At 32.9% G+C, this 27345-nt stretch overlaps 2 protein-coding genes across 2 annotated transcripts; both read left to right on the top strand.

Annotated features, from left to right (window-relative positions):
• LOC109328269 (mucin-5AC-like) lies at window positions 966-10595 on the top strand. The gene is made up of 20 exons (XM_019561658.1): window positions 966-1487; window positions 2654-2779; window positions 2894-3019; window positions 3095-3895; window positions 3995-4198; window positions 4300-4434; window positions 4567-4698; window positions 4823-4948; window positions 5041-5181; window positions 5262-5351; window positions 5464-5553; window positions 6220-6558; window positions 6651-6722; window positions 6818-6931; window positions 7049-7156; window positions 7281-7652; window positions 8039-8335; window positions 8689-9078; window positions 9189-9432; window positions 9833-10595. Exons 1-20 carry the CDS (start codon window positions 1394-1396, stop codon window positions 10488-10490), a joined length of 4659 nt encoding a protein of 1552 aa, XP_019417203.1. The 5' UTR covers window positions 966-1393; the 3' UTR covers window positions 10491-10595.
• Window positions 20043-21912, top strand: LOC109327286 (probable polyamine oxidase 5). Its single transcript, XM_019560359.1, has one exon. It carries the CDS (start codon window positions 20200-20202, stop codon window positions 21826-21828), a length of 1629 nt encoding a protein of 542 aa, XP_019415904.1. The 5' UTR covers window positions 20043-20199; the 3' UTR covers window positions 21829-21912.

The raw sequence follows: 27345 nt of genomic DNA, 5'->3' as shown, positions 1-27345 counted from the left end.
AAATTTATTATATTGTTTTAATGGGTAGGAAAAGGATGAATTAGTATTAGTCACTTATGAATTTATGATCGTTAAATCATAATCCATTTTATATATTCAATTCTTCTTTTTTATACTATACAAAATATTGGGATCATTTGGTTTTTACTTAAACAATTTATGCTTTATCAACTAATATTAGTTCAAGTAGTACATGTTTGATTTTCCTTAAACAATGTCCTGAGTTTGAGTCGTGTAGGTGGAAAAAATATCCGCTGAAAGAGTTAGCCTCACATACTTGTAGATCTTTCTGGTTCGAACATAATTGTCAGGATCCAAGTGGAAACCAAAAAACAATCTACCATTTTTTTTGGGGTAATAAACAATCTACCATTTAAAACTTACAACTAATAACCAATAACTAATTTGATGATAACTTATTGTGTGTCACACAAGTCAATTAACTCATGTTGGGTGATTGATGATATGTCACATCATAAAATTGATACATGAGGAATTACCAAAAGGGATGAAGAAAAGCAACTACACAACCTCCTTAAATCTAAAATATCAAACAATGTTTGGTAATAATACACAATTGGCACCACCACTTCAAATTAACTTTCTCATGTAATAAAAATCGTGAGAACAAATATATTTGAATTATACAATTAAATTAATTATTCTCATTTTCATAATAAAGATATCTATCTATATATATTGGAATTAAAAAGTAATTTTTTTTAAGTAATAATTTTTAATTCTAATCATTTATATATGGATATATGGTCTTAAAATTCAAATTTATTATTTTTACATTTTTTATATAAGAATTATTCTTATATAAATATGAGAATAATTAACTCCAGCTATTGTCCTAAGGTGCAAATTTATTGTTTTCACAATTTTATCTTTCTCACTTAAGTCTCACTGACTATATATATATATATATATATATATATATATATATATATGCACACAGTATAGTTTTCTGTTCTTGACAGTTTCTCCAACTACCTCTCTAAGTGAAGGAGATGGGTTGAGACACATACTTCACTTTTTGATATCTTGAGTTTTGATAAAGCGTGTGTGGATTGTGAAATACACAAACTCCTTTTTCTTATTTCCTTTGGATCAGTTTCTATTAAACTTTCTCTAATTTCCTACTCTAGTACAAAGAGTTTAACTTTGAATACTACCTATTCTGCCATGGAATTCTCTCAATTCTATCTCTACCAATTCAACATCTCATGTTCTCAACAAATATTTGATTTTTCCAATTACCCTTTTCATCTAACACTCTTCTGAGTTATATTCTATATGTGGGTCTTCTTCAATTTAAGCTCACCTTGTTCTTGCTTCAAGTTATCATCTTCAAAATCTGTAATTTATTATTTGTTATTTGGAGATTGATATGAAGATGTGGGTAGTTTTGCCACTGATTCTGCAGCTTGTGAAGTTTTGTATCATTTTCTCTTTTGTTGCAGTTCAAGGTTCCAATTCCAAAGGTAGGTACTTAATCTTCATAGCTCTTTGTTGATTTTGATCTCCTTAGAATGAAACTGTGTCAGAAATTATGACCAAACTTATGATTAAGATAGAAGTACTTGATCTGAATCAGCATGCATGTTTTATAGAGAAGCTAAACATCACTGTTAAGTTTGAAACTGAATTGTTGGTTTAAATCTTCAAACCTTGGTGTAAATGAAATTTTAGATAAGGGAGTAATGGAATGCATAAAAAGCTAGGATCATCAAATGGGGCATCAAATGTCTTAATTTTTTTTTTCTGTTGTATTCTTGCATTGCTTACAAAGTCCAATTTTGGCTTGTATATATAATTTATTACACATACTGCAAACTACTTAGTGACCATGAGGTTACGAGTTCAAATCTTGGAAACAGACTCTCCGCTCATTGGGTAAGACTGCTTACATCTGCCCTCCCCATACCCAACTAAGTGAGAGCCTTGTGCACTGGGTCGTATTTTTTTACATACTGCAAGCTGCTGCTACGGTTTGAAGCCATTGTGGCACCCTCAATGCCTCACTACTATGTACCAATAGAACCAATGAGCATTGACTGCTTACAACAGATTTGCCTGATAATACTGATTTCTCCATGTGTATTCATTGCATTATGTGTTGAAGTCTTTGTAGCTAAGAAAACATAAAAAAGATGCTTATAGGTTTTACTTGTTTATAATGCTTATAGATTTTAGTGAGGGTACTTTTTGCATCTGGATTGATTTCTTATCCTTCTTTATATACTCATTATTATAGGAATTTAGTGTTCTGTTCCTTGAAAACCTGATTGGTCTATAATAATTAAATTTGTAGATATACAAAAATGAGTTCTAAATTCTTCCAAAATTTTCCTCTTGATTGTAAAGAGATAACTACACTTATTTCAATTTTGACTATCTAGATACACTACAATATTGGGTTGGCACCCCTTTTGCCCGTTTTTAATATATTTGCTTATAAAAAAAAGATACACTACAATGTACAAACCCAACCAGAAGAAAAAGATATACCAAGTTTCCAAAATGTTATATTTTGCATAAGAATTGAGTCCTCTTATATGATAATTGAGAGTGAAGATTAAACTTTCGATAGATTTTCCCTTTCTATGTGGAGTTTTTGGCTTTCCAACTGATAAATGTCTTCTTTAAGGGCCTATTGTATCCCCATCTCCAGCATTCCTTCCTGTCATTAATCATATTGGAGAAGCACCTGATCCTATCCATCTTGGAGAGTCATGGGGAAGCAATGCACCAAGCTCACCCTCGGAACGAGATGGTATATCTAAATATCACAAAAACTGGTTTGAGTTTTAGGTTTCTAAACTAAATTATTCAATGTCTCTATTAGTTTCTTTATGCTTGTATTTGATACTTATTTTCCATCTATCAGGGTTTGTTATATCCGCGTCTCCAACTACCTTACCTGTACATCCTTCACCTACTGAGGCACCTATTATTTTGCCCCTGAGAGATCCATGGAAAACAATTGCTCCAAGCTCTCCAGAAGTACCAAAAGGTAATTTGAATTCCGTAGTCCATTAAGTCATTGTGGGATCATCTTACTTAAATTTGAATTTTTTTCACCATCCAGGACCATTCCTGCACCCTCCAGTTACCTTACCGTTACCGCATCCAACATCCGCTCCAACTCAACATAAAAGAATTGAACCATTTAAATCTCTTAGTCCTAGTCCAAGCACCATAACATTATCACCACCATATAAGACTGTTCCTGCAGCGTCAACTTCTCAACGAAATGGGACTCCTACATCAGCTCCAGTTCCTCGGACGAGTAAGGGAATTGAATCATCCATATCTTTTAGTCCTAGCCCAACCACCATAACCTTATCACCACCATACGAGGTTGTTCCTGCGCCATCAACTTCACAACAGAAAGGGCTTTCTACATCAGCTCCAGCTCCTCGGCAGGGTAAAGGAATTGAACCATCCATATCTTTAAGCCCTAGTGCAAGCATCATAACCTTATCACCACCATACAAGGCTGTTCCCACGCCATCAAATTCTCAACAGGATGGGCTTCCTACATTAGCTCCGGCTCCTCGGAAGAATAAAGGAATTGAACCATCCATATCTTTTAGCCCTAGTCCAAGCACCATAACCTTATCGCCACCATACGAGGCTGTTCCTGTGCCATCAACTTCACAACAGAAAGGGCTTCCTACATCATCTCCAGCTCCTCGGAATAGTAAAGAAGTTGAACCATCCATATCTTTTAGCCCTAGTCCAAGCACCTTAACCTTATCACCACCATATGAGGCTGTTCCCGCGCCATCAACAGCTCAGAGGAATGTGCCAATATCTTCTCAACCAAGGCCACCTCGAAGGAAACCACCTGTTGCATGGCCTCCTGAATCGACACCAACTACTCCAGGTACATGACTAAGTAGTTTCTTTTGTGGGGGGATAGGGGATAGTCCACCTTTCCATTGATGTTGACACAAATTATGCTTTTCTATTACTTCTTGAACAGCTCCATTTGCAATGCCCACTAGCAATTTGCCAAAAAATGCACCAATCAGCCAACCCAGTCCAAGGACCGTAACATTATCACCATCTTTTCCCGCATCATCAACTGCCCAAGGGAATGTGCCATCATCTATACAACCTAGTCCACCTTCACCTCAAAGGAAAGCACATCCTGTTTGGCCTCCGGCATCCACACGAATTGCTCCAGGTACATGACCATGCAATTTCTTTTTTTCATGGTCGAATGGGATAAGTCCACCTTATCATTGATGTTAACCAAAATATGCTCTTTTATTTCATTTTGAATAGCACCAGTTTCAATACCTTCTGTCAATTTGTCAAAACAATCACCAATCAGCCAACCAATTGAACATGGAAATTTGCCTCCAAAGGTTGATAAGAGGAATGCAAATAAGAGTCACACCCCAGGGACAGTTTCACCAGGTAAGTGATAAAGGTCTTAGTCATGTAATTACTAGAAGTCTTATGGATGGTTTTCCACTTTATCATCTCCAGCTTCCAATTGATATTGACTAAAAAATGTGTTTTTCTATTGAAAATTGGAATTTGGAACAGCCCCGGTTGCAACTCCTTCAACAAATTTGCCCATAATTTCACCAGTAAGTCAACCAACTGAAAATGGAAGTTCTACTAATGTTCATAAAGAGGGTGCAAACAAAGGTCACACCCTAGAGCCAATTTCACCAGGCATGTTACAAAAGTGAAAATGTTGCCACCTGATATCTTATTAGATGTTTCTGCAATTTCCTTTTCATCTTCAATTTCAGTTGGTATTGACCCAAAATATGCTCTTCTAATGTTCATTGACCAGCCCCTATAGCAGCCAGTGTGCCACAACATTCGCCAGTGAGTCAGCCAACCGAACATGGAAATTTCCCTCCAACTTTTCATAAAAGGAATTCCAATAGAAGTCACATATTGGAGCCAGTTTCACAAGGTACTTCTACTATATGATTCTAACTCTTTTTCAATTGCTACTTTTTAGCTGCTATCGACCATTAAATTTGCTTTCTTACGGCATTTAAACAGCCCCGGTTGCAATACCTCCCACGATTTTTCCAGATGATTCACCAGTCAGCCAACCAACTCATCATGGAAGCTTTCTACCTAGTGTTCATGATAGAACTGAAAATAAGGATCATAGTCACATCCAAGAGCCAATACCGCCAGGTATGTTATATAGTCTTATCAAATCATATCCAAAATTCAACTATATGGCTCTAAACTTTCTATCTTTCATTGAACCAAAGAAGCCATTGCATCCCCACCATGGAAAATGGAAGATAACCAACCAGCAGGCCACCCTCTCTTACGAAAAATTATTCCATCCTCATTACCTGGTAAGTCTTATTACATTAATTTGATGAAAGAAGAGAGAAAAATATTGAACTTTTTGGAGCGATCATTTGTACTTGTCTCATTGTTTTATCTTTTATTCTTGTATTCATGCAGCACCAGTTACATCACCAACAATTGCAATACCAGTAATTGCATCACAAGATCACCCTGTTACACCCATGATATCTCCTTCAAAATTACCAGGTGCAAATTCTGAGAAAATACTTATTTTTATTATCCCTCCTCTTTCAATTGATTTTGATTTTGTTTTTGTTTTAAAAAAGCACGCAGTTACATTTTTCTTTTAAACCATTTCATTTATTTTAACATTTCTATATCTCCACACTGCCCTTTGAATGGTGGGACATAATGTCATATATATTTTGTTGCCAGTTTGAAATACGATTGCTGTTAATAATCCAGAAAGAGGTGTGGTCATATGTCTCTTTTTTTAACATCACATAATATTATTTTGTTGATCTGATAAATGTGAGTTTAGATATCTTAACCGAGATTAAGAATGACAATCATGACGGATGTGTAACTCTAATATAATGGTTAACTTTTTCTCCATACACAATGTAATATAAAAGAATGATAATGAGGATGTTCAGCAGATAAAATGTTGTTTTATGAGGTATACATGCAAGATATTCAGGAGAACTACAAGATACAAATGTCGGCATCCACATTTTTAAGCAAGTACCTCAAGCATATCTCTTTTTCATGAACCTCTTATATAAATGTTCTCCGGCCAGTATTTTTCTAGAGTGTTCAGCTTTTATATCTTGATTGCTATAATTTCTTGTGTTGAAAATACCATTTTGCAATCATTCTTCAATTCATAGATACATAATTGGAACTAAACAGGTGGTGCAGAACCTGTTGTCTCTTCTGCATTAACTCCTTCCAGAAGCTTCAATTGGAAAAAAGGTGGAGAACCAGTTTCTGCACCTTTCTACAAAGCACCAAAGCCACTACCACCTATAGTACATTCCGCTGATCATGCTGCTCACAAAGCAAGGCAATTCCATCATGCTCCAAAGCCACCGATTTCATCTCCTGAACCTCCTATCAATAAAGAAGATCATTTTCCTGCTTCTTCACCTTCAACCACATTTCATAAGGATAATCATATGAGGAACAGAATCACCAGCCCTGCCCCTGCATCATCATATTTTGTTTCTCCTCCGACTTCAAAACACCAAGGTTTGATGTGATACCTGATCGATTGAACGAAGACACAAATTATGTTTTTTTCTGCAATTGAATATATAACCATTTTTTGTTATAATATGTAGAACAACTAAGTCCTCCCTCATTACTTCCAACAAGTGGACAAAGACATCATGCTCCACCACCAATGGACACAGGTGCCTAAATTACAATGGACTTTTAAGATATTTGTTCTATGAAAATGAGAATAAGTTAAGGGATTTTTAGTTACCGAAGCTTTTCTGCATAATAGGTTCTTCAGTTTCTCCATTTGCCTTACCAGTTCTGTCACCTGTGAGCCATGTTTCACCTACTCCTGCTCCTGCTCCTGTTCCATCATTCAAAATATCTCCTCACCAACCCAAAAGTAAGAAAAGCTAAATTCCATACTTAATATAAATATTTCAGAAAATGTTGTCTTTTACTCTTTTCATTATCACATACTCATCCTTTTGCATTATTCCTTGTGTTTTGTTATTGGAAGTTCCGTTGCATACTCGTAAAGTATCTCCTTATCGGTCTTCATCCATGATCCCTAAGACACCAGGCCTCCCTCCAATGCAAGCACTGCCACCCCCACCTCCTAATGAAGGTTAGCACTCTATTTGCATATTCTCTTTACTGCAGAAGCTATAGCTGCTAATATCTCTAGTTTTTGGATTGTGCTGATTGTATCCATTGTACTAAAATATACATGTCCATTCATGGTTTTTCAGATTGTTTATCAACTATTTGCTCCGAGCCCTATACGAACTCTCCACCTGGTGCACCTTGCGGATGTTTCTGGCCCATGAAAGTCGGTCTTCGCCTTAGTGTGTCACTTTACACCTTCTTCCCTTTAGTTTCAGAGCTTGCTTCTGAAATTGCCACCGGGGTTTTCATGAGGCAGAGTCAGGTTCGCGTAATGGGAGCCAACGTAGATAGCCAACAACCAGATAAAACGGTTGCCCTTATTGATTTGGTACCACTTATGGAAGAGTTTGATAACACTACAGCCTTTCTGACTTCTGAGAGATTTTGGCATAAAGAGGTTGCTATAAAAGCTTCTTACTTTGGTAACTATGATGTGTTGTATGTGAGCTATCCAGGTATATATAAATTACCAAGTTCTTGTATCCTTTTCATGACTATATTGTTTTAAATTGCGGTTGCAGTCATGACCGAAATTGTGGTTATTGCGATTGGGTCACTGCAGCCGTTGCAGTGTGAATTATTTTGTAGTTAAAAATTATATTTTTGAATCTGTGTGTACAATGTTGCCTGATGCGGCCACATCATTGTGATTTGTTGTCACACCACAATTGCAATGTGATGCGGTTGCAGTGGTCATCGAACTGCAATATTGTGGCCACATTACGTGATACAGTTCGTAATTTAAATCACTACATAACTCTTTTTTATGACAACCAATTGGGATGAGTTGCCTTTTTATATCACTTTTGGCTCTAAATTTTATGTGGTCCTATATTTATAGGTTTACCTCCTTCTCCTCCTTTACCACCTTCAAGCATGACCATTATAGATGGTGGCCCATATTCAAGTGATGGAAATAATGGAAGGACAATAAAGCCTCTTGGGGTTGACATACATAAGAGGCAGCAACATAAATCTAGACTTAGCAAGGGAATAATAGCTATTATTACTCTTTCAGCTTTTCTAGCAGTTATTTTATGCTCTGCTGCTGCTTGGGCCTTATTCAAGTACAGAGATCATGTAAATCAATCTGCACCAACCTCACTGGTTTTGCCACCTCCTCTTGCCAAAGCAACAGGTAATAGTTAATATAACTGTTAATATCTTATAATCTGGTGAGATCATGCATTTTACCCTATTAGAACCTTTTGGTGGGTGATCATGAAGAAAAAGAATGTATTTACAAATTAACACCACCTATTTGGTATTTATTTCATCTAATGTAGTTTATCTTTGCAGAAGAAAGAACACTAGAATAGTTTAGTTACAAGGATTTAAATAATCTAGATTCTTATCATGAGTGTGGTATTTTGAAATTAAAAATGATCATTATAATTTTGAGAGGTTTCTTAAAACCCAAGCATTTGATTTTTGGATTATTTTGTCATTTCTCAGCCTTCTTTATTAAGAATCAGCATATGAATTTCACAGGTACTGCTGGGTCATTAGTTGGAGGCGGGGTTGCTTCGACTTCATCATCTTTTCGATCTAGCATTGCTGCTTATACAGGATCTGCTAAGACTTTCAGTATGAGTGAGATTGAGAAAGCCACTGACCACTTTAATGATTCAAGAATAATTGGAGAAGGTGGTTTTGGGCGTGTTTACAGCGGTATCCTTGAAGATGGGACAAAAGTGGCTGTCAAGGTTCTAAAAAGGGAAGATCATCACGGTGATCGCGAATTCTTAGCTGAAGTCGAGATGTTGAGCCGCCTTCACCATAGAAATTTGGTTAAGTTGATTGGTATATGTTCAGAGGTCAGCCTCCGCTGCTTAGTTTATGAACTTATTCCGAATGGCAGTGTGGAATCCCATATACATGGTACTTAAGTATGCTTTTGTTTTGCTTGCTTGAGCCTAAACTAACATGGCGATTGTTTAGTTCTTCAAGATAATATTTTATTAAAATAAATATATTTGGTATTCTCGTAGGAGTTGACACAGAAAACGACCGATTAGATTGGAGTGTCCGTTTGAAGATAGCTCTTGGTGCTGCTCGTGGTCTGGCTTATCTGCATGAAGATTCAAGTCCTCCTGTCATACATAGGGACTTCAAGTCAAGCAATATCTTGTTGGAAGATGATTTTACACCAAAGGTATCTGATTTTGGATTGGCTAGAATAGCATCGGATGAGGAGAACAGACATGTATCAACACGGGTCATGGGAACTTTCGGGTATGCAGTTCTTACTTTCGTAATTCTATTTTGGAAAGCTTTACCTACAAGTTATTTCTTCACTTTAGTACCCTTTCTTTTTTGTTTGTTAATCCTACATAAGGAAGATGGAGTTTGATCGGTCGTGCTTAAAACATAACTCTATCAGTCAAATGAACTAATTTCTTCACCATGCATAAAGTCATTTGCTTCTGTAATCATTTATATTAAGAGTCTACAATCTTTTGTAGACTGAATATTTTTAACTTAGATTAAATAGACATCACTGCTATACAATCAAATCTTGAAATTTCAAACCGTGGAGATATTCGTGCTCATTGGAAATCTATTTTAATTTCTTGTTGAGTTATATTAGTATGAACTCCATAATATATTTTTTCTTTCATATTTGAAAATTCAGTTATGTGGCTCCGGAGTACGCAATGACTGGCCATCTTCTGGTGAAGAGTGACGTGTATAGCTATGGTGTTGTTGTTCTTGAGCTTTTGACAGGAAGAAAGCCAGTAGACATGTCACAACCTCCCGGTCAAGAGAATCTCGTTTCATGGGCTCGTCCGCTCCTCACAAGCAAGGAAGGATTGGAAGCAATAGTACATCCGTCGCTAAGAACTAATGTGCCTTTTGAAAGTGTGGCTAAAGTTGCAGCCATTGCCTCAATGTGTGTACAACCAGAGGTATCAGACCGGCCTTTCATGGGTGAGGTTGTTCAGGCTTTAAAACTTGTATGTGATGAAGCAAAAGAAGCAGGTTCGAAAGTTTCCAGTGTGGAAGATTTATCTGTCGTTGATTTGAATAACGTTTCTGCACACCAACCGGATAATTTCCTTCGCCAATTCTCAGCCACTAACTACAATTCTGGAGTTGATTTTGAAAAGGGGTTATCAGCATCAGAATTGTTCAGCTCCTCCGCTAGGTTCGGAAGGCAAGCATCTGGATCATTTAGAAGACACTCTTATTCGGGTCCTCTAAGAACCGGAAGAAGCAGGCGAATGTGGCAGATAATTAGAAGACTTTCCGGTGGCAGTGTCAGTGAACATGGAATTAAGTACAAGTTATGACAAAATTCCTGTTGAGCCATTGCATATATTTACATTCCTTGTGAATATTTTGCTCTCCCTCAACTTGCTAATATGTAGTTCACAAAAACTACAAAGAGGTATTCACTGCTCTGCTTGAATCCTTCAAGGTTTGAGATGTGTATACATGAAAATTGTAAATAAGACATCACATATTTTTCTGCTAACCTGAAAAATCTTGTATAACTAGTACTCACTGTAAAGATAGGAGGCAATGTTAATCTAGCTTGATGATAGAATATGACTAAGTTTTCCAATACAAAACACAAATATGGTCTTTGGATTTGTGCTGTTTAATAAATTTTGTAATGTTCTTATTCGCGATACACTCACGTAAAGAATTAATCTCTTTCGGGGTGTGTGGCTATCCCCTCAACAAGTGTTGCTCTCAGGAATTGAACCATTGACCTTTTACTCCAGTAATGAACACCCTAGATCAATCATCATAAACGAGTTTAGCTAATTCAGTAGGAAGATTGTGAAATTCTTGCATCCCATGATCTTGATTCATGCTTCCATTGAGATACTACTGAGACCAGGCTGTTATGATGTAGTACACTTTCTTCTAAGCCAATCTCTAATGTAATGTGCATGCATGTACGTGTAATCTAATCAATCTATAGATATTCGATAAATGTTTACGTTGGTTGTTCGGTCGATGCACATCGACACACTTTTACCTTTCATGCGGATTTAGGACCGATAATAAATTTAGTTTATTGTTAACTTAAGTTATTTAGTGATAAATCATCTCAGAATAATTATTTAATGCTATACAATAAGTAATTGTTTATAACAAAATCTCCTTAAGTATCTAATATATGTGCTATGTTTGGGAGTTTGGATGATTATAAAGGGATGGAATGAGAGTTACATTCTCATTATTTGTCATATCCTTCTATTACGTTTCCGACTTTGTATTTAGAAATAAATATTAGACATGGCCATGTTTAGAAATAAATATTTTTAATCATGAAAATCTATATACAAAAGTTACAAAAAGGAGAGATATATTGTCCGATATCATATTCCATATATTATCTCGCATCAACGAAAACATCATAATTAAAAAATTTAAATTTTTATTATTATTGTTGCTTTATTTCATTATCATTGACACAAGATAATGTATGAGACAATATTTGATACACCAGATATATAAAAATGCACATCATCTATTATTATTCTTGGTGAATTTATACAACAAGTGCATGTTGACTTCTTTATTACGGTTCTGGTGTAACTTTTGAAATATTACCAGAGTAGTGCATTTTTCACTGAACTCGTAGATATAATGTACATGACTCTTTTTCCTCTTAAAATTGTGAACACCATCCACAATTTCACTTTTTCTCTCTTCTAAAGTTGTAGATGGTATCCACAACTTCACTTTTTCCATTTTCTCTCCCGAAGTTGTGAATGATATCCACAACTTCACTTTTTCAATTTTCTCTCCCCTAAAATCGTGGCTGTGAAACTTGAATTGTGTGTTGTTATGGATACCATACACGAGTACTAACAGTATTTTGAAAGGATCTAGAGCTCTCCTCATCTTTGTCCTTGTCCGAACAACATATTACAAGCTAAAATCAATGTTTGTTGATCATAGAGATAAAGTCATTAACATGATTAAGTCATTGTGTATGATTTTGTTTTAAATCGTTGTGTTTGAATTTGTTTTAAATGACTGTGTATTTGAATGAGTATTACATTTTGTCATGGTTCATAATTAAATTAACTTAAACATAATTAAATTCGTATTAGTGTATTGATTAATTAACTTAAACATAATTAAATTTGTATTAGTGTATTTAATTAACTTAAACATAATTAAATTCGTATTTGTGTATTAATAAATTAGTTTGTTCGTATTATTTTCCCAATGCAATGACATAATTACTCTTACATACTTTGAATGACTAATGCATGACTCTGGTTATAAAAAAAAGCATGCACGCTATGACTAAACATAATTAAATTTGTATTAATGTATTGATTAATTAACTTAAACATAATTAAATTTGTATTAGTGTATTTAATTAACTTAAACATAATTAAATTCGTATTTGTGTATTAATAAATTAATTTGTTTGTATTATTTTCTCAATGCAATGACATAATTACTCTTAGGCACTTTGAATGACTAATGCATGGCTCTGGTCATAAAAAATAAAAAAACATGCACGCTATGACACATTATATAAGACTCAATCACAAAACGTTGAATGACAATTGCATGTACGTTCAGATTCCAATGCACTTACGTAATCAATATTATTTTAATGTATTGGTTAAGACACTTAAAAAGTACTTAAAATATTTAGTGTAGTAGTTTATTTTTCGAATTGATTAATTAACTTAAACATAATGAAATTCGTACTATTCATATTATTTTTCCAATGCAATGACATAATCACTCTTACACACTTTGGACAAGGGCAATGATGAGGAGAGCTCTAGATCCTTTCAAAACACCGTTAGTACTCGTGTATAGTATTCACTACAACACACAACTCAAGTTTCACAGCCACGATTTTAGGGGAGAGAAAATTGAAAAAGTGAAGTTGTGGAAAAAAAGTGAAGTTGTGGATACCATCCACGACTTTAGGGAAAAGAAAATAGAAAAAGTGAAGTTGTGGATACCATCCACAACTTTAGGAGAGAGAGAAAGTGAAATTGTGGATGGTGCCCACGATTTTAAGAGAAAAAAAGTCTCATGCATCCTATCCACAAGTTCAGTAAAAAAGTGTACTACTCCAATAATATTTCAAAAAGTTACACCAAAACCAAATTAAAGAAGTCAAAATATACTAGTGGTGTAAATTTTCCATTATTCTCTCCCCATAAGCTAGCTTGCTTACAAAGGAAATGGCTTTCAAATCACATATTATGGCATGTCGCTTGGATTTTGAAGAGCATGATATGTGTAAAGTTAATTTTGTGAAGCAAGGCACATGAAAGTGAGACCCAACAATAATTGAACTATGATTCCAATTTTTACCTCTTTTGTATTCATTCCAACACAATCATTTTCAGGTGAATCTTTCACTGTTAAATTGATGTAAGATCCATATGGGTCTCAATCACATGTCTCTTACTCAACAAAAGTAAAAACTAGGGAAAGATATTGTAAATAGGTCAAAAATAGTAATAATCTACTTTATGTTATTAATTCTTCATTTACATGACATGAAGGTGTTGTAGTTTAGTTTTGTGATCATTATCAACTTAGTCACTTTTTTCATGAGTTTCATTTTTTAGATTGTTGTATTTTTATATTATATATATATATATATATATATGATTTTTTTAAAAATAAAATCATTTTAGTGTTATAACACAAGTTTAATTATGCAGTTTTCAACTTAAATTTGTTTTACTATATATAAAAATGGAAATTATCTCCCTTGTATTATTCAATTTTAAGAGTGAAATTTTCACTTAGAAATTCATAGTTTCTAATTAAAGTGAACATCATATATTAAATACAATTATATATTTTATTTATTTAGGGTTATAAAATAAGTGATCTAATTCTAACAACTCATGAGACTTCTAAGACTGATAACTGATATGGAATAATGGGAACCTCATAAGTTAACAATAAGGAATGATTTGTTGGACCAGACTACTACCGGGGAGCCTCCAACCATCAGAGAGTTTTGTGAAGAAAATCTTTGCTCCTGACCTTGGCAAGGTTTTGATGAAGACACCAACATCACCAAAAAGAAGAAAATGAAGAATACTTATGAAGACAAAGAAGATTAAAGCTTCAAGAAAATTAGATTAAGTCTCTATAGGTATTCTATCCTAAAACTCTTAAATATACAAAGTAGTAGTGCTCAAACTATTTTTAAAGAAAAATGAAACACTTTAAAAATACTTAAAACATTTATCAAAAATAGTGTGTAACGTTTTACTTCATCTAAGTAACAAGTTACATGTGTGAGAAAAAGATTTATCCAACTTAAAACTGTTCAGAGTAATCCATTACTGTCTTTGAGTAACAGATTACCAGTTTTGAAAAAGTTGAGTAACCGATTACCCAAATGGTGTAATCGATTACTCTAATTCATTTTTAAAAGAATAGTGGACAGAGAGTTTGGGTAATCGATTATCCACTATCAGTAATCAATTACTGAGAGTTGTTGCATGAGTTTTCAGATTTCAAAATGAAATGTTTTCACTCCAAACGAAATCTCTTCACTTCAAACAACTCCTACACTTTCAGAAAGGCACCATGGGTATTTGGAAAGTCTATATAAAGGCTCTAACTCTCACAACACAAACACACAACAATACACAACTCTTATAAAATTTCCAAAAGCTCTTAAACTTATTCTGAAGTTATTTCTCTACACTTTTTGCAACTAGCACTCAAAACTTTCAAAAGTTATTTTTCTGAAGTTGCTTAGAAGTGTTTCAAAGTTTTCTAAAAGAGCATTATTATTTAGTATACTTGAAGAGTTGATTGGATTGCAAGTTATACTACTTTCAAACTTGTAAAGGCAATATGCCATTGTTGTACATTCTTCAATATTGTTGGAGAATACTTTCTTTCACGGGGTGTGAAAAGAAAGGGGATTAGAATCACTTGGAAAGGTGTTTTCGTTTTCCAAGAGTAAATAAGAATTAGGGAGTGTGTAAGGTACATAGAAATCTCAGGGTGAGATATTGTAATTAAAATTCATAATTCTTAGTGAAGAAATCTCTTGTGATACAAGAGTACTAGACGTAGCCTTCGGTGGACAAGAATGTGAACTAATATAAAATCATTGTGTACTCTCTTCTCCCTTATCTCTTTGATTTATTCTTTTTTATTTTCTGCATATATTTTCCGCTGCACGTTAACTCTTGTTTTTACAGAAAAAGTGACCATAATTTTTAAGTCAACTAATTCACCCCCTCTTAGTTGCAACCTCGTTCTTACAAGTTCTATTGTTATTGGATATAGGAAGAGTGGAGAGCACCAAGTGAGACATCACGTCTTGAACCAAAACCTTAAGACATTAGTTTCAAGGGTCTTTTCTACTTATAAACTCTTTAACTCCTCCTCGCATATCCAATGTAGGACTTTACACTTGAATAAACCCAACAATTTCCCCCTAAAGTGTGGGTACCACACACTTTCTGGTCTACTTCCTCTTAAGTCCACATGTCTCAGCTGAAATATTGGCTCTGATACCACTTGTTGGACCAGACTACGACCGGGGAGTCTCCAACCACCATGAAGTTCCATTGTTACCAGAGTATGGGAAAAGTGGAGAGCCACAAGTGAGACACTACGTCTTGAACCAAAACCTTAAGCTATTAGTTTCATGGGTCTTTCATACTTATAAACTTTTTCATTTCTCCCGCATATCCAAGGTAAGACTTCACACTTGAATTTTTATGATAGTGTAACATTTTATATGATTAAACTAATGATTTGTTGGTACTATCTCCACCACTTGAAGTCAAGAAATTTTGAATAATGATAAACAACATATTTATTAACAAACTATAAAAGAAAAATAATAAGTTTCGGAAAAAACAAACCTCATAATAGACCAAGCATACAAAAAAAACCAATCACGGATCGATAAGTGTCCAACATGAATGATCATCGTTCAATGAAATCAAAGAGAAAATTAAAGCTTGGAATTGGATACTACCCCACTGAATCATTGATTTATTTAAAATTTTAAATATAAATCTACTTTATGTTACAAAGAATATTTTAATTTTTTAAACAAATATATTTTTCAGCAACAAAAAAAGTCATAAAAGTAGACCAATCACATATCGATAAATGTCCAACATAATGAGTAGAAATAGGGTCAATGTGGAGAGCAATCATATAGTATTGACTCAAATTATGTATATCCCTTAACCATATCATCCCTAATCCGAACATCTCCATCTATTTTCTTAAAAAGTTAAAACTTTGGACTTATATGTAATATGATTTTTAGGAATAAGTAGAATATTAAATTATACTTTTTTTTATACATCACATATTTATATATAAATATTTTATTTTAAAATTCTAGATAATATTATATTTAATTTTATAAAAGTCTTAACAATGTGGAGGAGAGTCTTAATTATCAAAATGTATGTGACAAAATCCTCATTGTCTCAATAGTTTTCACAGAGTTTTACTTTATATTATGACTTAGTCTTACATACAATGTGATGAGTGTTAAGTATAGTCTTAATCTTAGAGTTATTTATTTTAAATATTTTTCCTTAAGGCTCTTATCATAATTGTCTACCACTCACCTTATTAGTTATCACGCATCATATTATCTATATTCTAAATACTTTATTTAAAATTTTATATTATATTATGTAAGTTATATAAGAGTCTTAACAATACTGAAATAGTCTTATGGATCTTAATTTAAGTCTTGGTGATCCAAATGTAAATATAATAAAATCTTTTAAGAATCTTATGAATGAGATTACACTTATAACATTATATTTTTCATTAATTTATTAAAACATTTAGTATTATATTTTCTTAATTTACAGTAAGCACGCATAAAAAATATTGTTTAATAAAATAAAGTTGTATATTTATATATACTTTTTTTAAAATTAAAAATAAGGGCAGTATTAAAAAGTTTCCTAAAAACAATATTAAAGAAATATAAATGAAATTTTTAGCGTGTGTTATATACAATCACAAATCCACAAAAACCAGGTTATGGAGGCAATACAACACAAAATTTTAGCATAAATATATTAATTATTATCGTGAGTTAAGGACTCTTCAACCTTTACCAAATGAAAAATACGTGTACCGAAAAAACACAATGTGTACCCCAAAAAAATGAAAATTATGTCCAAAAATCTATAATGATAGTACTTTTTACCAATAACAACAAGTGATATAAAAATTGTCTTTTAATTGGCTTTGAAATTGATAGATATAAAATAAAAGGTTTATAATTTTTAATCTTTTTATCTATAGAAATGGGATATAAATTTATTAAATATAATACAACCATATATTGAGACTTTGTGAGGACACATGCCCCAATGTGGAGTTCCTCCAACTAGGGGTGAGCATAGATCGAGTTGGGTTAAATAAGATTTGTCCATTACTCGATCATAAATGTTGATAGGATTATTTTTTAAACCCAGATCCAGCCTTAAACCTAATGTTAACCCGACCCTAAATATCAACTTATACAATCTTTAAATCCGAATTTAACCTAGACCCGATTAAATATAATGCATTCATCTTCTGGATAAAGTCTTCTCAATATTTTGCTTATTATTATGGATATAAAATTTGACATATCAAATAATTTATATATGTTGTTAATCATGTATATATGATGAAAATAGAGAATCAATTAAACTTTCGATCAAATATATATTATTACTTTATATACAATTGAATAGAGACAAATACAACACTGATAAGTAAGTGACAATGAAACTGGTCGAACCGAGTTATGTTTGTCACTTATCCGACCCTAAATATTGTTTGAGTCTAATTTTTGAACTCGAACCCAATTATAGACTCGATGAGACCTGATCTTATTTGAATCCAATCATAATCAAGACAAATCAGATGAGTGGATAGGGCAAGGTCCTACTCACCTCTACCAATAACCATCTTTTATCATGTTGCATGTCTTAAGAAACTTTTTTTGTATGACGGAAAAATGTAACTTCTTACGTATAGGTAAGGAATTTATTATAAACAAAGTAAATATACTTAACATTCTTAAAATGTAGAATACTAATTTTTCTAAGAAACACAGTATTAAATAAAGAAAAATATTAAAAAATAACAATTATTGCACTTCTGAACTTCTAAAAATCACAGAGAAATGAAAACATGTTTTTATCAAAATAGACAAGATAAATCAGAATATTTTCAAGCCATATTCCTTATATACTCCTGCATTAATATATTATCTCGCACTTATTATTTTTATTATATTTATAATCTACTACATTAATTGAGAAATACATAAATAAACCAATAATGCAAAGAAGATTTATTACAAAAAGATCTTTTATGAGTAGGATTTTGTTAAATACTCAAGATCTCTAAAATGACGGAAAGATTAATGATTCGATTCCGGAGATCGAAACTTATTAGGAGGAACAATCACATACCCCAAAAGTGATTAGTTCATTGTCCCAAAAAGGTGAGAGGATACCTTTAATAAAAAATAAAAAAATATAACTTTTGATTTATCTAAATATATCATTGTCTAATACTCTAATGAGATATATCAACTTAACAAAATCCTATAAAATAATAAGGACAAAAATAGGAGTATGTGTGCAGTGATTTGATTACAATTACAGTAATTAGATTTGTACGGTGTCCTCGTATGAGTGGATCAGGACCATTGACTTGTACAGTAAGTGGGTCATCTCTGACCCATTTTACATGTGAGGTTGGTAAAAGGCATTATATTACTTTTTATTTGAGAAATATATATTCTCTTACAAAATCATCATATTTATAAGAAATAGGTATATTTCACTTATGCATTAATTGTTATTTTCCTTTGATATATGAGAATTTATAAGATGATATATCATTTTCATTTGTCTTTTTATTAGGTTTTATTTTTCACATTTTTTTCTTGTCATCATGCATTTTATTTTGTTTTTTTCTCCAAACCTGACCATAGGATAATAACTTCATATAGCTATGTAGCCTAGTGCTAAGTGATTGTCTCCTAATTATTACTCACTCGTGGGCATTTATGGCAGTGTAGGGTTTTATTGAAGAGACACCAATTTCATTTTAGGCCATTTATGTTTGATACGTCTTTCCTTTTTTTAATCATACAAAACTATATAGTGATGTAGAAGTATAATTTTTAAGATTTATTTAGGCAACAATGAAAAAAAAATGTAGGTTTTGAAACGGTTGATGATTTTATCTTTTATATAGTAGTATTGATAAATAATAACAACCAAATCATATTTTCATAGTATATAATTAGACACATGGATCAAATAATGATAACATAATGTTCTACCATAATTCTATTTATTAACAAAACATTAATATTTATATATGAATATATTCATAATATAAAAATGAGACAAAATAAATTTTAGTACTATGTTGAAAACTAAATGAATATATGATAAATAATAAAAAATACTTATTGAACATTTCTTAGTATATGCCCCCTCACATTACCTTATACTCATAAAATCTGAATGTAATTGAGGCAAAAATTTTGGTACATTAATTGAGTGCCAAAATTGAAGTAAATTATACCTAAAAATTTCATAGTACAATATATATGAAAATAATTAATGTAAAAAATCGGCGGAGACTCTTACTTAATAGAATTTAGGGAAGATAAATATATACAGCCTAAATATAGATAAGTTATTTCCAGGACTTAAACTCGTAATCTTATGATCACTAACTATCAACCTTAGCGTGCATGAAACTCGATTAACTTCCCTAAAAGAAAAATGTCGAAGAAAGAAGCCATTGAGTTCAAAAAGCACAGAGCCTAGTTATAAATTCATTGTGAGTAACTCAATCTTCAGTTCTCAGTTTCTCACCTTCACACCACTTGTATTGTATTACACTCTTGTGTTCTTTTGTTTTTTCCCACAGTGAATGAGATTGTCTTATTCTTCTTCTCTCCTTTGTAGTGTTTCACAAACATAGCTAAACTCTTATCTAAACTAGTTAACCATATCAACAATGGTGGCCAAGAAACCAAAGATTGTGATCATTGGTGCAGGAATGGCAGGTCTAACAGCAGCCAACAAACTCTACACTGCTACATGTTCAAGGGACTTGTTTGATCTTTGTGTTGTTGAAGGTGGAACAAGAATTGGTGGTAGAATCAACACTTCACAATTTGGTGGTGATAGAATTGAGATGGGTGCTACTTGGATCCATGGAATTGGTGGCAGCCCAATTCACAAGATTGCTCAACAAAACCATTCACTTCATTCTGATAAACCTTGGGAGTGCATGGATGGAAACTCTTATGAGAATAGCACTATAACCATTGCTGAAGGTGGATACCAACTTGACCCTTCAGTTGTTGAGCCTGTTTCAATGGTTTTCAAGAACTTGATGAACCATTGTCAAGGGAAGGAGAAAGATACTAGTGCTTCAAATGGAGAACTTGGTGTTGGGTCATGGAACAATGTTAGTGTTGGTTCTTTTCTTAGAGAAGGACTTGGTGCTTATTTTGGTTCAGTGAAAGAGGAGGTTAAAGGGTATGGGAATTGGAGTAGGAAATTGATTGAAGAAGGTGTTTTTGCAATGCATGAGAATACTCAAAGGACTTATACATCAGCTGGTGATTTGTTGAGTCTAGATTATGGTGCTGAGAGTGAGTACATAATGTTTCCAGGTGAAGAAATCACTATTGCTAAAGGGTACTTGAGCATCATTGAATCCTTAGCTTCTGTGCTACCACTTGGGGTAGTTCAGTTAGGTAGGAAAGTTACAAAGATTGAGTGGCAGCCACAGAAAGATGAAGATTTTGAGATGAAAGTTTTGGTTAATGGTTGTTGTTTTAGGCCTGTGAAGTTGCATTTTTGTGATGGTTCTGTGATGCATGCTGATCATGTAATTATCACTGTTTCACTAGGGGTGCTAAAAGCTGCTATTAATAATGATGATGGTGATGATGATGGTGAAGATTCAGGTATGTTTTTCTGTCCTTCACTTCCACCTTTCAAGGCTGAAGCAATTTCAAGGCTTGGTTTTGGTGTTGTTAACAAGTTGTTTATGCAATTGAGTCAAAATACACAACATGAGAAACAGCACTTTCCATTCTTGCAAATGGTTTTTCATTCACCTCAATCTGAGGTTAGGAACAAGAAAATACCATGGTGGATGAGAAGAACAGCTACCCTTTTTCCTATTTATAAGAACTCTAGTGTCCTCTTATCTTGGTTTGCTGGTGAAGAAGCATTAGCACTTGAGTCACTCAATGATGAAGAGATCCTCAATGGAACTTCAGCAACATTTTCAACCTTTCTTTCACATTACAATTCTGATAAAAAGTCTCATCAAAATGAAGTCAAGTTTTGTAAAGTGTTGAAGAGTAAATGGGGTACTGACCCTTTGTTTTTAGGGTCATATAGTTATGTTGCTGTAGGATCAAGTGGTGATGATTTAGATATAATGGCTGAGCCATTGCCAAAAGATAACAATTTTCAGCCTCATGCTTCATTTCCACTGCAAATTTTGTTTGCAGGAGAAGCAACTCACAGAACTCATTATTCTACAACTCATGGTGCTTACTTCAGTGGTCTCAGAGAAGCTAATAGGCTTCTTCAACATTATCACTGTGTTGGGATTATTAACTAGGATTGTTGTTATTATTTTTTGTTAGTACCCTTTTGAAATTTTGAACATTTATCTCAATGATAGTATTCCCATTTTCATCTTAAACATCTTTGTTTCCATCTGTTTGAGAGTTCAATTTTTGGATGATAAGGGATAGAAGGGGAAGGCTTTTGAGCCATGAAATAACTTGTAAGCATAGTTGAAAAAATCGAGATCTTACGTAAGATCAGAATGAGTAAATGAAAACGTAAATCGTGTGATCGTAACACGGATTGTAAGATCCTATCATTAAATTTTTTTATATATACATATATACAAAATAATAAAAACATTAGCTTTTTTTATTGCTATAAATAATAAATTAACAAGTAGCACTTCATAAAACTTAAACTTAAACATCAAAATATATGCATATTAAAGTAACACCACACACATATATAAGGAAGCATATATGTTCAGAGGCATGGCTACTGTGTAGAGATAGCACAACAAAAGGAGAGAGAGAATAAAAAAGAACATCTACACATAGCATATTTTGTTCAAAGAAGAGAGAGTGAGAATTTTTTCAAAGAAAAGAACACCGGGCATGAGTTTCCCCCCTCTATATGGGTTTTGAAGATTGAGATTTTACAATTTGTGACATTTGCCATCAAAACATAAACTCATAAGATCTTGGGCGATTTTAGGATCCTACGATCTTCCTCGACGATCTCACCAACGGTGGTGACATCGCATTCAAAATGGGCACGTGACTCGGTAGCTCTTGAAAACTCGTAAGATCTACCGATTCTACGAGTTAAATCAAGAGTTTAACTACTATGTTTGTAAGATGACTCTCAAATCTTATATTTCCCTTTCTTCCCTTTCAAAAATCAACTTACAAAGAGACCCTTAGGGTTAGTTTGGGAGTTGGACGGAAGGTAAGGGAGGGAAGGGGAAGAGCTTTAGAGCCATGAAATACACTTGTAAGGACTCCCAACCCTTTTCTTTCCTTTTCTTCCCCTCCAAAAATCAACTCGCAAACAGAAAAGTCTGTTTGGGAGTTGATTTTTGGAGGGAAAGGAATTGACAATCATCAAATACATTGTTGAGATGACTCAGAATCCTTCTATTTTCCTCTAAAATCTAACTCGCAAACAAACCGGAAAATAGCTGAAATGCTTGAAGTAATCCCCACCCCCCATATATTTATTTTCCTTTATTGTATGAGTGTAGTTTTCTTTTCATTTGATCTTAGTAGATGATATTTTTACTGAAATTAATAATGTTTTACAACAAGAAAGTATTGGATTCTACCTACATGTGTGTTTTCTAGCTAGTGTGAAAGGACAGGATCCACTAAAACCGGTTGTTTCCAGCATGGAATCCTCCTAGTCACTCATTCTATGAAATGAAATATGGCTTGTCAACTGTTTAGTCCTATGTCCTTTTCTTTTCCATGTACTAACTCTACTCAAAACTTTAGATGCTACCTCAATCAATGTGCATGTGTCCTTCATTTGGTATTCAGCTTCTATAATTAACATGGTAAATTACTTGGACTTCAACATTAGACAAAATGAACATTTACATGAATGGTAAGCTTAACTATTTGCATTTTTTTCAGAAACATTTGCATGTATATAGATTATTATTCACTCCTTATGTAAGTTGTTTATGCTTCTAGCCTAAAATACCATTTTCACAAGGTGTTGCATATAAATGGATATGTTGTGGACTGAGTAAGTAGGTTGAGTACACCATAATTATAGGTCCTTAAAGGTTTGTTTTCGAGTTAGTTTTTAAATGGGAAAGAAGATAAAGAAGGTTTGAGAATCATCTCACAAGTGTATTTCATGATTCTAAAGTCTTCTCATTCCTTCCATTGCCTCCAATGACCAACTCGCAAATAGTCTCTAAGGGTTATGAAGCTTTCAGAGTTATAAAATACATTTGTGAGATGATTTTCAAACATTCTATTTCCTTTTTCCTCCTCCAGAACTTAAATCACAAATGGACCTGAAGTGAGTTATCAGATATAGGCCGGAGTTCCTACAACGCCTCATTAGGGTTAGACAACTCAAACTAGTACCAAGGCAAGTAATTATGAACAAAATCATGAATTACTCTACTATCCATTGTCTCAACTCTTAGAGCCACCAACTCTCACATTTGGTGTTCAAGTATAAAAATATAACTCATAAAAATCATCCCTATGCCATAAATAAAACCATTGCTAGACCTCTATAATCTTATATCTCTAATATTTATTTACTTATTTCATTGAAAGCATATAAAACTCAAAAGACATTCCACTATGAGTTAGATTAGACCTCTGAAAACTTTGGACAATAAATGAGCTGGATAAATGTGTGTGAATCACATGAAAATGAAAAAATGAATAGAGTCACCAATTGTAGGGTCCAATTTTTTCACCTCTCTTGTCCCCCATGACTAGTTGCTGTCTATCAGACCAATACCCAAAATGTCCTTTAACAATGAGACATAATTGTAGATGCTTATAACCATCAGATGTGTCTACGAAAATGGCGATTCATAGACTTCGATAACTTTAACAAATTTGAGATGTTATATTAAAATCAGACAACTTAATTTTCGATTTCAAAAGAATATAATTATTAATCTAAGTCGTCCAATTTAATGCAATGGATGACTAAGATTTTCTATACAAAGAAAATTCATCATGCTTGATACTTCAATGGTGTTTGCTTGAGTTTACTTGCTGTGACAAATAATAAGACTAGTGTCTACAAGAAGCACCAAATAGCAGCACAAGCTACATATGATTGCATCATATCACCTCACATCAAGTAAAGATGGTAAAATAAAAGTATAGGTATGTAATATTTGAACATCATATAAAAATTTATCATTTTCTTCAACTTAGTTTATATCTTCTTTATTTTATTTTTTATACACATTCCAAAAATAATTAATATTGACAAATGTTGTCATGGATTATGTCATTGGACTATGATAACTTTGCGTTGGACGCAAAAGTTATTAGACATGGACGCAAATGATTGAGTTCTTAACACACATGACATTGGATACAAACGACTCTGAATGACTCACAGTTGCAACAAAACGCAACTATATATATATGAATAATTTTTTTTCTATAAGAGTTGGATGGTTATACTTGTAAGTTGGCCATAAAGGACCACATATGGTTATACTCCTTCATCTTCCTTCATTTTTTTCATACCAAAACATCAACCACACATGGAATTACAATTTGTGGTTTTGGGTCACTAAAATTCAGCCAATAACTCTATGAGTTTGCTTGATAATGATTATAGATTATGTAAGAATATAAGTTTGGTAAGTGTGGTCAAATCAAGTGTTATGTAAAGTAACTCTATTATTGTAAGGTTTCCAAAGGCTCACCCATTTCCTCATTTCAACTTTTTAACTCACCACTCCTTTTTTAAATGAAACAATAAGTAAAGAAAAGAAGAAGAGAAAACTGAAATGGCCCACTTGCTCTCAAATTTTGCCTCTTGTGGGCTTCAATCACCCATTTGATGATTGCATATCATAGACCAATTTGTCATCTTCTCATTGTCTTATACAATAAATTAACAAATGAGAATCTACCATTGTTTCCCTACTTAATGGCTAATCCAACATGTAGATTACTAAAACATGACTCCTTTTGCCTTAATCATAACTAAAATCTCCTTCATAACTAAAATATTTTAGTAAGTATTTATTGAGTCTTGAGACATGTCCCGATCTGACGATCTTGGGATGAGGAAGTTATATTCGACTGCAAATTATGTTGTATAAACAAAAAAAATAAAGTTGATATGTCAACTATCCAATTAAATTCTAGGCACCATTGGTTTTGGCCTTTGGTTTGGTTGAACATGATTAGTAGGACCATTGAACCAAATAAGTAACTTAAGGTTGAGCCATTATTTATCATTATTTGACTCCTAGTCCTATGTGCATAGTAGCAAGAGAACTGATTTATTCACCAATTGGATTCAAACAAAATGAAAACAATCAATTGAGAATGTAAAGCACATTTGGTGTCTTACTTTTCTTCTTTAACCAATGGAAGTTGTAGAAGTTCTCATATAATATACATACCACTAAACCCCAAATCTTATGACTTTTCTGTTTATTCAGTTGGATGTACTTTAATCATTCTTTCTCAAAAATTATGACTCCTATCATATTCATCTTTGGACAACATTTCTTTAACTTTACATGTCCAACTTCTTTATCATAATGATCCTGCTTTTCCTTTTTTGTTGTTGCAAATATCACATTAAAAGTTTAAGGATAGATGATTAAGAGAATTCTATCCCTCCGTATTCATTACTAATTGAGAAAGATAAGTTATCCTCGATCCTATCCTAAATTTTGTCTTGACCCAATGATAATGAAACAAAAATAATAATAATAATAAATTTTAAATTTTTTAATTTACATGTTTTCATTGGACAGAGACAAAATTTGAGATAAGATTCACGAAATCAAATTTCTCAACATTATAAAATAGATGATGACATATTTAAGTAATGACATTAGGGTTTTTTCAGAATGGTCTAGGTGACCCATAATCTTTAGTTAATAGTAAAGAAAAATCTAAGTAGTAGGACACTTAAATCTTGAGAATGGAATCTAGAGGTGTAGTCACAGTCATAGGGTAATAGGTTGTTTTGAAGTTTCCCAAATTCTTATGAAAATTATTTTTAGTACACCTTCAATATATAACACATGCGTGGGACCATGTTTTATATCTAGGATAGCAAGGACAACTTAGGGTGTAATATTGAGCTTTTGCATGTTTTCATAAAAAAAACATAAGTATCATCATATCAACCACATTGGTTAACATATCTATATTCGTAATAAATACAACATACCCATAACTATAACCATAAATTAAAATGATGCAATCGAGGTATAGTGTGAATATAAGTTATTTTGAAAGATCAAATAATTACCAAACTCAATTCTTTTTTATAATCATAGTGTTTGATCCAACTATTTACTATGATGAAGATTGAAGCAAAGCTAGAAAAGCATAATATTTTAGGTGGATGTCCATGACTGGAGAAGGATAATCCTCCTGAAATGTGATATTTTACAAGCAATAATTTAGATAATGCTAAACAATAAGTTAATTTTTTATTGAAAAATATAGAAAGATTATTATGAAATAAAGTTCTTTTATAATGAGATTTTAGTGAGATTTTCTATTTAAAATAAAGATCTAGTAATATTTTCTATTAGTATTCTTTGTAGTTATTATCCTAAAATATCTGCTAAGATATTGTAAGAATCTGTACAGATTACATTTAGGAATAGCTCATAGGTAATTAGCATAAATTGGGGTAAGTGTTTATCAAAACTTTGCGTATATATATTGAGTTACACAGCAATATAAAGACACAATTACATCTTATATTCTTCTTTAAACTTTTATTTTCCTATTTTTGTTTTGTTGAGGAGGAAGGATAAAGTATCATATTTTAGAATCGATTTGGAAAACTATCATATCTTTATCACATGAGAAAAGTT

Source organism: Lupinus angustifolius, chromosome LG15, assembly GCF_001865875.1.
Source record: "Lupinus angustifolius cultivar Tanjil chromosome LG15, LupAngTanjil_v1.0, whole genome shotgun sequence".
In the NCBI taxonomy this organism is placed as follows: Eukaryota; Viridiplantae; Streptophyta; class Magnoliopsida; order Fabales; family Fabaceae; genus Lupinus; species Lupinus angustifolius.
This window is presented reverse-complemented; position numbering and strand designations above follow the sequence as displayed.

Coding starts and splice junctions, on each gene's coding strand:
- LOC109327286 (XM_019560359.1), top strand. CDS start 20,200: ATGGTGGCCAAGAAACCAAAGATTGTGATCATTGGTGCAGGAATGGCA.
- LOC109328269 (XM_019561658.1), top strand. CDS start 1,394: ATGAAGATGTGGGTAGTTTTGCCACTGATTCTGCAGCTTGTGAAGTTT. Junction 2,780..2,893: donor CTCACCCTCGGAACGAGATG/GTATATCTAAAT, acceptor TCCATCTATCAG/GGTTTGTTATATCCGCGTCT. Junction 5,352..5,463: donor TATTCCATCCTCATTACCTG/GTAAGTCTTATT, acceptor GTATTCATGCAG/CACCAGTTACATCACCAACA.